The 15,273-nt window shown below is 38.3% G+C and overlaps 1 protein-coding gene across 2 annotated transcripts in view; it reads right to left on the bottom strand.

Annotated features, from left to right (window-relative positions):
- The window catches only part of LOC131153191 (uncharacterized), a 135,496-nt gene that overhangs the window by 102,292 nt on the left and 17,931 nt on the right, over window positions 1-15,273 (bottom strand). For both annotated transcript variants that reach the window (XM_058105336.1, XM_058105343.1), the window contains exon 3: window positions 8,517-8,608. In XM_058105336.1, coding sequence (XP_057961319.1) covers window positions 8,517-8,608 — 92 coding nt within the window. The remainder of the gene's footprint in view (window positions 1-8,516; window positions 8,609-15,273) is intronic.

Here is a 15,273-nt window from a genome sequence, read left to right as displayed (position 1 = left end):
AGCTCAGCAGTTTTGTCTTGCAGCCATTTTCTTATGGATACATTTCACTTCTTCTAATGGCTCAAATATTCCAGCACTCACACCACAAAGTTATCCCATCAACTTTTTCTTCAGTCTTATCCTTGCACCATTTTTTTCTTTTTAATAAAAAAATGTATTAGATCAAGAAAAGAGAAGGTACAATTTAAAGGGACAGGAAGTCCACCAAATGAGAAAAGCCAAAAAAAAAAAAAAACACTAAAGAAAAAAAAGCACAAAAACAAAAAACAACAAAATAAAAAATAAAAAATAAAAACTAGATAATATTAACCAAGGAAACCCCTTTTCAATCCCTTTCCATGATAATTCACAGAGCTCTTCAAATTCACTAATTCCCTTTGACCCTTCAATCACTGTACTTTTACCACCATCCATACGCACTTCATTTCCTCCAAAATCACACATCTTTAATTTCATTTTGTCCAATGGATCTTGATTTTCTAACTCCTCCATGGGAATCTCCTCCATGGGTGTAGGAAGAATTCCATTCTTAAACTGTAATTTATTAACCAACCCACCATTAGCACAAATGGAAACGGCCTCCAACCCTCCCAACAGGGTGGATGAACATATGATAAATTACCAAGTATATCACGAGAGTCGGAAACATACACATATTGTTCTCGAATCTCGCCCAAAAGCAGCTGCCCATCACAATCAAAGTCACTAAGATCGTCATTATCAATATCTGAAAGATGCCCCCATTTCTTTACCTCCTTGCTCCTTTTACTAGCCCCATCACTAAATACACCCTTCTTACATGTAGGTTTTCCACAATACTTTACTCTCCTCTTAAATCTCTCCTTAATAAACTTGGCATCGACTCACCAAAATTTTCTCTCTTATCTTCATAAAACTTCCTGATCTTCGCACCCATACAAGCCTGGTTCCAACCAACCCCCATATCATTCACCACTGCCCTTACTGTACAGCCGCCTTTCCCTTATTACCCTTAAATTTACCAGAATTAAAACCTGAAACATCATATTCCCCCCAAACAAACATCTTCTCTTTTACTCTTACGCACCACCTAATGAAACCAGGAACATCTTTAATACCACGATCCTGTTTCAAAACCAGGCTTGAGGCTACTAGCATCCTGAACTTGCTCCAGAGCTAGGTCAAATTGACACACATCTTGGAGAACAGTAGAATGCATTTGAACTTCATTAACAGAGAGTTGAAAGTCCACCTTCCCTTTCCTCTACTTTTGAGATTTAAGGACAGAAGTTTGGGCCCTCCCATTAACAGGATCCAGCAAGGAAGCCACCAGGTCACCATTTTCCAAAGAATGAGCCTGATTACAACCATGGCTCTTCGGCGAAAAGCCCAAATGAGAAGAACCACCCATTGGAAACAAAGAAAAGCCCAAATCATTCTTACAGAAGCTATGGGCCTGCTCAATTAAGTGGCCCAACTTAGTCAAAAAAAGAAGCTCCTCCATTTGCAATAACTTGGGCCAGGTCCAAAACAAGGAGCAAACATCCCAGCCCAATTTTCATAGTGTCCTCTTCCCTGAACACAACCTTAGCTGCTCCTTTTAGAATTGCAGCTCTTTCTGAAACCCTAGCTACCTTCACATTATGATCATTCAATTCCAATCGAGAGCTGCAATGGTTTCTGTCATCAACGCCCCAGATTCCTTCAATTGCAACTCACTCACACACCAAAAAACACAGCTTTTTCTTTCCTGACCACCACACCCTGGTTACCAGATTGGACTTGACTACCACAACTTTTGTCTTCACCTTTCTTCCCTTCCGACAACACCTGTCTCCACAATCTGTGAGCTGAAGCGCTAGCTTCACCTACAGCTTCAGAGCCCTGACAAAATTCCTTAGCTAACTCGCAGAAATTGTTCACGAAGCTTCACCATCCATCACCTTTTGCACAACCAGAGATAAACATTGAAAATTTCTTACCTTTCCATCCCATACCTAACTCTAAATACTTTCCCACCTTCAACCACCTAATCAAGATCCAATACTGCATAATACCCATTCAAACACTTCGAAAACCCCCTTCCATCCAACCGAAAACTGATAATCCATTGGCAAACCAAATAATAGCCGCTTTAGAAAAGCTTCCCACCCATTATAAGAAGTATTATTCTCAAACACAAACAGAAAAGAGATCTCCCCAACCTTGTCCAATTTCAGATCAAAGGTATTTTCTTCGATTCGAATGGATTGCTAAACATAGCATACAGCTAATGATGACATGGTACTGTTCGCACAACAGAGAGAGAGAGAGATCATGAGAAGCCTTGTCCTTGCACCATGTTGCATTCAGGTTTCAGCATGAAACACTTTTTTGTTCTGAGCATGGTCTTAAATTTCCACAAAATTGTCGAAATTTTCGGTTTTTGTCACCCTCGAAATCAAAATGGCAATCAATTTTTGTCTTGCATAATTTCCGTCGAAATCTCAACGAATCATCCCGAAATTTATTGAAATTTCAGTGAAACTTGTTGAAATTTTAACTATACAATGAAATTTCCTCGGAATTCAAATAAGAGATTTTGAAGTGAAGTGAAATTTCTGTTAGTTTATTTTATATATTTAATCGAAACAAAATATTATTTCAAATGCTTTTGATATTATGTGAAAAAATAAACTTGCAGCAGCATTTTACTCAACCATTTATGTCTAAATTATCATTTTTTGTATAATAAATAATATTTAAATGATTTATGAATTTCATTGTATTAGCTGAATATGTTTTACTATACATTATCTTACAAACATGTTTGATACGCAGACTATATTACAACTTTTCCACCTCATACACAATAGAGATGTATTTAACTTGTAATCTATTAGTCCTAAAACTAACATTATTATGTTTGTTAACCATTTCTAAAGTTTCACAAAGAATTCTATCCTTTACTATTGATTTCCATTATTTTTTCAAATCAAAATCGAAATTGACATCAAAATCGAAATTTCTGTCAAAATTTCCGTGCTTATGGAGCTTCGAAATTTGAGTCGAAATTGAAATTTAAGACCTTGGTTCTGAGTAATGATGAAAATGTCACTATGAGGGTACCAAGAGGGTGCCGAAACCCATATATAGGAACACGAGCAAGAAACAGAGAGAGAGGATTACAAGTCAAGAAAGCAAATCCAACTTTTCAAAACATGAGATCTGGTGTAAAAATTATTCTAACATTATACAGTTCCAGTACATCCTATTACACCACCCTCTCTGCCCACCCCACACCCCAAACACAAAGTGGCACCATCTCGAACACCCTTCTATTGTTCTGATTACAGCCCCTTAGCTTCCATCTGAGATGAAAAGAAGAAATATTTTGTGCAAGAAACCCTGAACCGCTGCCAGATGACACTCCAAATGTTCTGAACTAAAGTGCACTGCAACCAAAAATAAATAAATAAAAGTTAGTGCCATCCCCATGCTCTTTAGACAAAAATTACCAATAGACTAGCATCCGCCCTATCTAAGATTGCCCCTGGTCAAAAAGCCTCACAAAAAAGCAAAAAAAAAAAAATTTTGCGGTTTGAGCCTCAAATCACTTTCAAGGAAAGACCCTAACTACAGCACTTTTGATCAGGTTTTAAAAAAATCCCTAACCAAGAAAAGACCTTTTTCCACCCAGCTGCTCTACAGCATCTGCCAAATCTACATTTATTCTGGTTCCACCATAACAACCTCTCAGTCCAAAACAGCTTGTCCAAGCACCGAATTCCACATGGCTCCCTTGCCTCCAATAGAGAATACATTGGCAACAGCCACATTTTATCCGAGGTAATCTAAACAGGGCTTGAAAAGATTCTTAAAGGGCTGAATCTTCACACCACACATATAACCCGAACCTGACTCAGCTTCCATTTCCCACTGCAAACCCAGTAAGCTTTGAAAACTTCCTGTTTCCCTTAATTATACCCTTCAAAAGGCCCACCCTATCAGCAGAGGAAGCCTCATTTTGTAAATTGACCCATTTAGCCTGCACATATTTGTTAGCCATCATCCTATTCTAAAGGTCCACATCTTCTGCAGCAAATCTCCACATCCATTCGCCAAGGTGAACCTGGTTGAAAGTTTATGAACAGACCCACCATAATTAAAGGGAGTACACACTATGTTCTACTCCAACAGGTGATATCTCTAGTCTTCACTAACACTTCCCCAAAAGAATATCTCCAATGCTTTTCTAGCCTCTTAGCCATTGAGACAGGAACAGTAAACAATGACATAAAATAGGTAGGGAAGCTAGCCAAGATACTTCATTAAGGTAATTCTACCTCCCTTCCACACATAGTTTTTTTGGTTCCATCTTGCAAGCCCTCTCTCAGCCTTCCATGACGTTATTCCAAACAGCCTATAATTTGAAAGGGACAGCAAGGGAAAGCCCCACAGTGCTGTTCATGATGAGCACGACAATAATTAGATATGTCAAAAATGATGAAAAGAAGAAGAAGGTAGTTATAAAGCCTATGAACATGTCGACATGACAAAAAAGGAGGAAACACATGCCAGCATCTTTGATAAACAAACCAAGATTGTCGGGAGATAATTTCCTTATGAATCTAAAACCTTCCCATCCCTCTCCATATCCTCTCCCTAAGTCCCTAACCACATATTCTCTCAAACCTAAAAGGGGTAGGACCCCATGACACTTTACTAGATTCCAACAAATTAGGGAAGTGATCGGATGTAGTCCTAGGAAGAGCAATTTGGAAATTCATCCTCCTACTCACTACAAAACAAGAATCTGTCTAGTTGACAAGCCACCGCTCTAGCTGCCCCTACAGACCAATAAAAGAAGCGTTAGCATTCCCTAAGGGGAGGTCTCTCAAACCGAAATCCCTAATTAACGAATCAAAATTAAGCATATTAATGGGGTTCCTCTGGTAGGGTAACCCAATAAATCACACCTATGTTGCTAGAATCCCATTCATAAACACTTGGCTTTGTTTTTGAACAAAGCAAACAAAACCAAAGTTTTGAAGTAGTACCAAAAGTGAAGCTTCATATGAGGCATATCTCAATGTGGTGTTGGTGTTTGTACCCAAGGCCATGACAGGGCATATGATTTATTAAGAGAAGCAATGAGAATTGCATCGCCCCAGAAACTTTAGGAATGTTCATATAAACTAAAGGGTTCTTGTAACTTCAAAATGTCCATCCTTCACCTTTTGTTGGGCAGCACCATTGCTCAAGCACTTATAGCCCCTATCACTCAAAATAAGTGCTTGTGCAAAGAAGTGTTGTTTGCCAACCGCCGTGTTCCTAAAAAGTGCTTCTTCAAAAAGTGATGAAAAAGAGCCACTTTTTTAAGCGGATTTCTAGAAGCAATAAAAGATGGCTTTTCATCATTCATAAGTGGCCAATGTTCATGCACACAAGCATTTCTCAATAAAATGAAAATCTCTCCCCCCGATTAAAGCGTGTCCTCAAATCCAACGCCCATCCTCCCCCACAAGCCCATCCTCCTCCATTGGAAGCCCGTCCTCCTCAGGCAAATTTGCTTCCATGGACACATAGCCTCCTCACTCTCTTCTTTCTCATTCTCTCACTCACTCTCCTTGATTAGACCCACACTATGCACAGACCTTGCCCAAATTGGAAAAATCTGCTACTTTTTTTGCCAAAATTCAAAAAAAAAATCCCCAAAATTAGACTTGTATTACAATGATTTTTGTTAACCCTAACTCAGCATAGGTTGTAATTATTAAAAAATGTTATAAAATTAATAAAATAATAACATAAATTAATAATGCATTTTTAATTAGAAAATAATAATGATGAATTATAATTATAAAATATAGATTAAAAATTTTAATTTAATTAATAATATTATTATTAACATAAGCTAATGATCATATATTATTTTATTATGTATTACAATATATATGCTGAAATGCAAAAAGTATTATTTATATGATAATAATAATAATACAACAACAAACTAAGACTTAAGTCCCACTAGGTGGGATCGGCAACATAAATCCTTTTCTACCAATTTAGACAATCAGCTGCAATTTCCTCTAACAAATTCAAGGCTATAAAAATCCGTATTCACTATCTCATTCCAAGTTATTTTAGGTCTTAGCCCCTCCCATTGCCCCTCACAGTAACTAGCTCGCTCACTCCTCACTTGTGTACTATTTGGCGTACATTGTAGAAGCCCAAACCACCTATGCCGCCCCTCCCTCATCAAATCTTCTATAGGAGCTATGCCTAACTTACTACAATTATGTTCATTCCTTAATTTAGCATTCTCATTTTGGCAACTTCTACTTTTTGAATGTGTTCTTTCTTAGTTGTTTAACATTCTGTCCTATAAAAATTTCCTTTTCATTTTAGGAGTATTCTACCACTTCTCCATTTTACCCAACCTACTTTAACTCTATGCTTTATATCTTCTTCAATTTCTCTTTCGGCTTGCATAATAGATTCAATGTACCAAAATCTACTAGTGCTATTAATCTATTGACCATCAAGTTTAATCTTTTCCCTAATATTCCTCCTACAATGACTAAAATTACATTTCATATATTTTGTCTTATTTCTACTTATCCTCAAACCTCTAGATTCTAAAGCTTCTCTTCATAATTCCAACTTAGATTCTACTCCACTCCTAGTTTCATCAATCAAGACAATACCATCTGCAAACAACATACACCATGGAACCTCATTTTGGATACCGTAGTAAGTTCACCCGTCACTAGTGCAATAATAATTATAATAATAACAATAATAATAATATATTCATACAACACTTGCAATGAATGCGAGAATCCAAACTCTACTTATTTTATAATAATTACAAATAAAAATGACTTTTAGACAACCATGCACATAACTTTCAGCATTTTTCAAGTTCAGCACTTCTTATCAGCACTTTTCTAGTTCAACACTTATTATCAGCTCTTATCAAAATCAGCACTATCATCAGTACAGAAATTATCCATAAGTGGTTCCAAATGATCCTTTAGACACCCCATTTTTCTAAGAATGAACGCAAGATGATTGACGAAGAATGCCTGCATTAGTCTTAAATGCACAAAATGGATTACAGAATATTCTTCGGCATTATCGCGATATGGCAACCAGATCTAGTGTTGAGTCAAAGTATAAGCCCATGGCACATACCATTTGTGAGTCGATCTGATAGAAGCACATGTTAGAACTTAGAAGTATCAGGGTTTAAACACTACCAAGGTATGAGATTGAAGAGTGATAATCAGGCAACTATCCACATTACATCTCATCCATTTTTTCATGAGTACAAAACATGTTGAGGTTGCAAGTCTTCTCTTGAAAATTGAGGCTCACAACAACTTAGCTAAATGTTTAAAAAATGGCTATCCAAGTGCCTTTCTCCTACCGAATGGAATTCCATAAGGATTTAGACAAACCCTCACATTTCACAACCCAGTTGACTTCATACACCTCTGCAGAATCAGTTCACCTCCAGAAGAAAATCACAATTATGTGGTCCACAACCTCTGTGCTCATGTGGAATCCTGTTCTAATTATGACTCCTTCAACCCATTAAGGCACCATGATGTTGATAGCATTCTGGCCAAAGCAAAACTTTGCCAACTCATGGGAAAAGCAGAAACCTGGCAGAAATTTTCAATAGAAGAAATCAATGGGTGGCCTTGGGCAAGCATAGTCCTCCCATTACCAGGACATAGCTGAAGGAAAAAGGCCTACAGGCATATGTTGACAGAATCCATAGCCAACCATGGGGTCCAGTGACTAAGACACTGAGTGAGCTTGGCCTCATGGCAAGAAGATGATGTGACAAGTCATAGTCAGCTTTAACAAAGAACATGGAAGCGACATGTCACATTGAAATTAAAATGTTGCCTTAGTAAAGGTGCTATGGTTTTGTTGGGTTGTTTGTCAGAGAAGCCTCCAAAGGGATGAATCTCGTTAAAAGATATTTTCGAGTTGCTTCAGAGATAAGCAAAAGTCATGTGTTCCACATGTCTTTTAGAATTGCTTAGTGTGTAAACAGACAACAATAAGTTGTTTTAGATAACTAATGCAGAATGTGATTCTAAAATCAAATGTCAAATATGAAGAATAGTAAGCAGATTTACTAAATAAATTCTTTAGAAGTTCTGAAGTAATATATGTAACAAGCTGCACAGTTAGGATATATACACTCCAAGAGTATTAACTACTAAGAATAACTAATGGTACTATTACTGTAATCATCTATATATATTACCAGATATGTCATGTCCAAATATTATTAGCAGATGTAATATATTTCTGCCCACCATGTTGATTTAATACAAAGTAACTGTACATTAAATCTATTCCAATGCTCCAATATTTTCAGAATTCACAATCAGTTGGAATGCAAAAGGTCAACCATAAAGATGTCAACAACAATTATGAGGATAACTGACACTACAGTTGAAAAAACAAGAGCAAGATTGCATTCAAACCAACAATTAACAATTTCAGCCAAAATCACGTTTCTTGGCCTGTACCTATCCGCAATCTTCCCAATTTCACCACCAAGTGCATCCACTTCATGTACCAATTGTGACTTTGCTGGTCCACCAACTGCTGGATTACAAGGCTGCACAGAACTATCCTTGCTGAAATTTCTTTTTCTTTGATTTTTAACAAATATTTTACCACTAAATGGTACATCTCTTAAATGCAATCAGGCGTAGATTTGATATTATCTTGATAAAAGTGCTATACAATACTATGATAAGTCACTCATTGTCTATTGGTATGCAACATATAGCAAGTCACTAATTGCTCACCCAAAAAGAGTAACTAATTGTCAATCGTAAGAAATAACTGGACGGTGCAGAAAACAAGTACCAATATCAACTAATTCCTGACTTGAAAAATAATAATAATAAGAAGTTTTCCAGTTTCAATTTTTAAGCATAGTCAGCCGCCACCAAACACATGCCCTGCTGGTTTTGCATTCAAAGGAAATTGCTTAATTTAAGGAAAATATATATAGATGCACACACATGCAAATACATAAAAGTAAAACAGAAGTCAACTAATCAAGAAACTTAGTATGGGAGGCCGGGGAAAGCTCTCAAGGAAATTGAAAGGAGATGATTCAGTGGCACAATGTTCAGGAGACTCAAAGGTGATGGAGGAGAATCTGAGGAATGCTTCTGAGCCATGGCCAACTAAGTTTCCTGACTCTGTTAGTCTGTGATGGTTTTATGTGTCTTTTTAGTTTTACAGTTTATTCTTTGTTTTTTATCTGGAACTTTCCAGATTTTACTAAGGAGGTATCTTATTCTCCTCGTTATATATTCTTAGTCTATTAATGAAATTCTTCCTCCACTATCAAAACAAAAACTAGTAGAGAATCTCAACAAGTGGGATGCCACAGAAATGAATATAGTGCTCAGTGATTGAGAGAGAGAGAGAGAGAGCAAAGAACTGCAGCAGAAGCATGATTTTATATATGAAGGAAATACCATGGAGACAAAAAATCAAGAGCCACTTAGATTAAAGAGGATGATAGAGACCAGATTTTTCTAGAAAAAATCAACATGGAAGGTATGACCTTGTTGATCATATTGAGGTTGAAGATGAAACTTCCACAAAAGAGGAAGATATAACAACAAACAAGCCTTGCTGATGCTTGATGGCTTGAACATTGATGATATTGGGAGAGAAGAGACAGACTAGCTGGAGATTCACTTTTGAGGTTGGAGTATGAGAGAGATAAAGCCCCTTGACCTGACAGTTTCTCCCTAGCCCTTTTTCAGCATCATTGGTAAACCATGAAAGGAGATGTGACAAAGATATTCAAGGAGTTTCATGAGGCTGAAAATTTTGATAACAGTATAATGCTACTTTTTATTGCTTTCATAACAAAGAAGAGTGGAGTTAAAGCCATCACAGATCATAGATTCATTAGCCTTGTGAATATTATGTAGAAGATTATTTACTTTTGGCATGATGTGTGGCACAACCGAGATGCTCCAAATGTTTTATTTCTTGCCATCTACAACTTGACCTGCAATAAGGAAGCACTCATCAGTCATCACCCTCAAATATCATATCATGGGATCTTATGGAACATTCCCTTTTCAGAAATGTGGCAGAGTGGGAACTCCACAATCTCATTGGTTTTTACAGCAATCTCTACAACTTCTGAAACCAAAACATTCCCAATCAACCACTGTGGACCTTAGATAAAAATGGGATCTTCACAATCATATCCTTCTACAAGAAACTCTCACCAATGGTAACAACCCACAGCAATTCCCCATGGACTCATATTTGGAAGACAGCTGCCCTACAAAGTTCGCTTTTTCTTGCCTGGTAGGCAACACATGGAAAGATCTTATCCGAGGACAACTTGCAGAAATGGGAGCTGACCATCATCAGTAGGTGTTTTCTATGCATGGCAGATGCAGAATTAGTTGAGCATATCCTCCTTCATTACCCCTGGGCTAGGAACCTTTGGAATATGGCTTTGACCTTGATCTGACAAAGGTGGGCTACTCTGTGGGAGGGGAGCTCTAGGCTTGGAAACGGATTTGGACAACCAAGGAGAAGAGAAAGGCATTGTCTCCCATCCCTCTTCCAATTTTCTGGTGTGTTTGGAAAGAAAGGAACATGAGAGTGTTCAAAAATTCACTTACGTCTTCAGATTAGTAAACAGTTGCGGATTACTACTGTTTCCAGCTGACATAGTGGGATTATAGTGCATGAACACAACGTAACTTTAGATCTCTGAGACACCCTACAAGGCGGTTGACTTTGTGTACTCTGGGTTGGCATCCCCTTAGTTCCATTTTAACAAAATTATTTTATTGATCAAAAAGAAAACTCCTCAAAGAATGAGCTTTGGAGATAAGTGGAGGAGATGGGCTTGGTCCTGCATATCTATAGTTAAATTCTCAACCCAAGATAACAGCAGACCAGCAGGCTTTTGTGGCCTCATCTAGAGGACTAGAGAACCTCTACCCCCCTGGGTATCCTTGTCATGGAAACGCTATTAGAAAGCTGAAAATCAAAGATTCTTCCACTGTTTTAGAAAGGGAGGGCACCAGCAATGCAAATGTCTATATATCTCCCATCTCTTATTTGCAATGGCACACTATTTTGCTGTGTTGCTCTTGAGGAGTAAACCCTAAATCTAAAGTGTGCCCTTCAAGCATTTGAAGCAATTTCAGGATTTATAGTAAATTTGGGAAAGAGTAACATTGCCCCTGGAAACAAGATAAATGGTCAAAGATCAGCTCAAATTTTGACGTGTGTGTTGGTCTCTCTGAGTCTCTGCCTATAACCTGCCTTGGGCTTCCATTGGAGGCAAAGTTCAAAGATAAAAAAGAATATGGGATCCAAGTGTGGAGAAATTTGAAAGAAAGCTTGCAATTGGAAAGGGTCAAGTCTTGTACAAAGTAAAAGAACACTCTATCCAACCTGCCCCTTTACTTTATGTCTCTATTTCCTATTCCATATTCCAATTTTAGTTTCTTGGAGGAGATCTTAAGTACCATCTAGTGAGATGGAATTTTTTCAAGCTTTCTGATGTAGGATAAGAAGACGAATCATGGGCAGACCCTTGTTGGAGACTCATTCAAAAGGACTGGGTCAAGGATTGTTGGGTTTAGTAAATAGTATATTACAAGTTTAGTTTAATTTTGTAAAGATTATGTGCATTTGGGAGCTTGTTTGTGATATTATGTTTTTTTAGGTGTGTGTCTGTAATTTCTTATTGTTTTAGGGGTATAGGTGTAATTTCATGTATTCAAGGACTTCTTATAAATAGTGTGTGAAAGTCATGCCGTAAGAAGGTTGTTGAATTTGAATTTGAAGTGAACATGAGATTTCACCCTCATATCTCCTCTCTTCCCCTTCCTTCTCTTCAATTTCTTCATCTTTCTCCCACAGCTGCAGATCCTTGATGCTGCCCTTGCATCATTTGGTATCAGAGCACAACACAATCTCCACTATTCCATTTCAATTCCCCCATCTTCCCCTTTCACTCTTCTTCTTCCCCTCTTCTTCTCTTTTTCATGCTCCCTCTCTCTTTCCTGTTCTTTCTCTCCTCTACTCTGTTCTATTTTCAATGCTGCTTTGCAAATCTCTTTCCTTCTCCCTTCTTCTATCTTCTTTTCTCTTCTTCCTTCTATCCTTCTCCTTTAATTCTATCCCTTTAATTCTGTTTCTATCTCTTCTCCATCCCGTCTATATCTAATTCTCTTTATTTCCCACTCAGTTCTTTTCTCCATTTTGTTCTCCTTTAATTCTCTGCCCAGTCTTCTCTACTCTCTGCCTATTCCTGATTCTGATTTTCTTATTCACTGTTTTGAAATTTAGTGAGGGAAAAAGAACAAAAAAATAAAACTGAGACACGGTTCTGAAATTTTCAAAAAAATTCCAGTCATGTCCCCAAACTTTCGAACACCCTTTCCCTCAAAGATTTTTACAGCACCTCCCACACTATCAGAAACAGACCTCTGAAAAGCCTGCCTACAACATTTCGTCTAAAACACGCATGTGGTCCTACATGCCTGCAGAAGATTGCCCAGTTGTTGGCCCTTTGAAATCCCTAACCTTCTGCTCTTTTCTCATCACACCACCGTGACCAATACGATACCAAACCCCTGATCTCCTTTCACCCAAGCTTCATCACTGGAAGTCACTGCTGGTGACTCACACACAACCAACCCGCATGAGAAAAATTCCCCACGTACCCTACAACTGCCATACTTGCAAGAAATTCATTTAGCCACAATAATTTGGGAAAACTACACAATATTTTGACCTGAAGCAAGATATTTTGATTGTAGAACTGCAATTGCAAGTAGCATGATAATTTGATACAAAAGGCGAGAAATTGTCGCTGCCAACATCAAAAATCAGGTTTATTGCTGCATTATGTGAATTTTCTGAGTGAATTTGGTTTCATTTCAGCACGACAATCAAGACACATGTGAATTGAAGAAGATTCCTGAGAAATTAGGAGTCAGGCTTTTGATTAAATTGTGCTAAGGCTTTTGGTGATATATAGTTGCAGTATATATAAATAAATCCAGCAGCATGGTGACAGCTTACTGGAAAAATGAATGGTTTTTGTCATACTCTTGTCATAATATCAAACCATTCCATACCTTTCTTAAGTGTGGAGAAAACATTTACCAATTCATTAATGATGGAAGATATTCCATGAATGTGGTTTCTAGAAATGGAATCATTCGTATGCAACTTTATCCAAAACCCCATCCAAATCTTTGTAACATTTCTTGGGTTGATAACTCTACTTTACATATTTAACAAAGATGTAAAGTTCCTACAAAATGGGTGACTATTTTGATAATGCTTGGTGCAATATCATACCCATGAATATTGGTGAATAATGGCCATGTACTCCTTGCTCCTTGGTTAGATGATTTGGGTGTGAATTTGAGAACACATGTCTTCCACTATAAAAAAAAAGACCATTTTGAAGCCCACTCTACCAACCAACCAAGACAAAAAATCTGCTGGAGTTACTCAACTTGAAGACACTGCAAGCAAGGTAATGAATGAACAAATCGCGTCGTGTCAAAGAGAGAAACTCTCTTCCCTCTCTAGGGATGCACGATTTTTGGGGCTGTTTTATCTTCATCCTTGCGATTTTCCATCGATTTCCTCTTCTCCATTGCTGGATTTGCGCACTGTGGTGTGGCCGAGGGGTGATTCCCAGCCTCCATTTGTGTTTCGCAAGTTCGGACATCCATCTTTCACCTTCCCGCTCGTCTGTGAGTTTTGAAATTTCAAAGTTTTCAGGTGGCCATGGGTCGTAGAGATGCGACTAGGGCAGCAAGGAAACCTAATCTGGAACTGGACTCAAAGAAGGAGATTGAAGAAGCTCTGAAATTCATAGAAATTAAAGGCAGCATCAGGGATAATTGGGTTAAAAGGAAACACTATGAGATTATGGCAGAGTTTGCGAGGCTCTCTGAAGAGGCGATTCAAAAGATTCAAGGTGGTTCAAGTGGGGGGAAATCATCTTCAAATCTGCTTGACTCCCTCCATGTTCGGATGGGTTTGAATGTTAACCAGGCTACTAGTAGTTCGAAGGAGGGTAACAGTAGCAAGACTCAAATGGAGACAGGATAGCAGGATATTCCTATGGTGAGGAATGAGAAGATACTAGAAGAGATGGGCTTAATGGGTGAGGAGGAAAACAGTGGCTCTTCGACCTCAAAGAACAGATCCTAGGCAGATGATGAACCCACGGTGTCTGAAACATTGGTTACGAGGGACACAAACAGAGATTATGAAGATATCAGATGGAGTTGAATCTGATCGAGATGAGAGTCTGAAGCCAAACAATAAGTGGCAAATATCAGAAAAGAAAGTTCAGCTCCAACAGGATGAACCGGAGGGTAGGACAATCTTAAGGAACAATAAGAAAGTTCCTTGGGTAGAGCTGTTAGCAAACAACAGGAACCCCCTGAGCTGTGGAGCAATCCCAGCTTACTCTTCAGATGGTGCTAGTGCTCGCATTCAAGCTACAGAACTATTAGACTCAGCTGGGATTTCTAACAAACGCCTGGTGGTTATTTCACTGGTAAGCACCCAGGTAAGTCAGCTTTGAACTCTCTGGCTAACTCCTGGTAAGTGCAGGTGGAAGCTATCCAACATGAGAAGGGGTGGATAATCTTCAAGTTTCAGAATGAAGAGGACCTCTGTAATGTGCTGCAAAATGGTCCATACATGATTTATGGTAGGTTGCTGCTATTGAAGAAGATGCCCAAGTTCTTTCAATACAAACCTGAACAGAGGACTACACTTCCTGTTTGGGTTCAGCTGAAGAATATGCCATTAGAGCTGTGGACTTCAATGGCTATAGGAAGAATCTGTTCAGGGATTGGAAAGCCATTATATGCAGATAAATTAACTACAAACAAGGAAAGGCTTTCATATGCCAGAGTCCTTGTTGAAGTTGACATTGCGAAGGAAGTTAAACACAGTGTCAAGGTGTGGCTTTGTGATGATGAATCAATAATTCAGGAGGTGGTGTATGAAAGTTTGCCCAGGCTCTGTAAAAGTTGTAAAGCTATTGGTCATTCAGAGGGCTTCTGCAAACCCAGGGAAGGAAATGAAGGAACTTCTGGAGCGAAAAACAAAAGGAAAGGTCTTGTACCTGGAGTAAATTCAGGGAAAGGTGGTGGAAGCCATACAGGTAAAGAAAGTTCTGAAGTTGATGTTGCTGCATGCAGCCAACAGGTGGCTCATCCTCAGAATGCTGGAGTTAAA

The sequence above is a fragment of the Malania oleifera genome, chromosome 1 (genome assembly GCF_029873635.1).
Source record: "Malania oleifera isolate guangnan ecotype guangnan chromosome 1, ASM2987363v1, whole genome shotgun sequence".
In the NCBI taxonomy this organism is placed as follows: domain Eukaryota; kingdom Viridiplantae; phylum Streptophyta; class Magnoliopsida; order Santalales; family Ximeniaceae; genus Malania; species Malania oleifera.
This window is presented reverse-complemented; position numbering and strand designations above follow the sequence as displayed.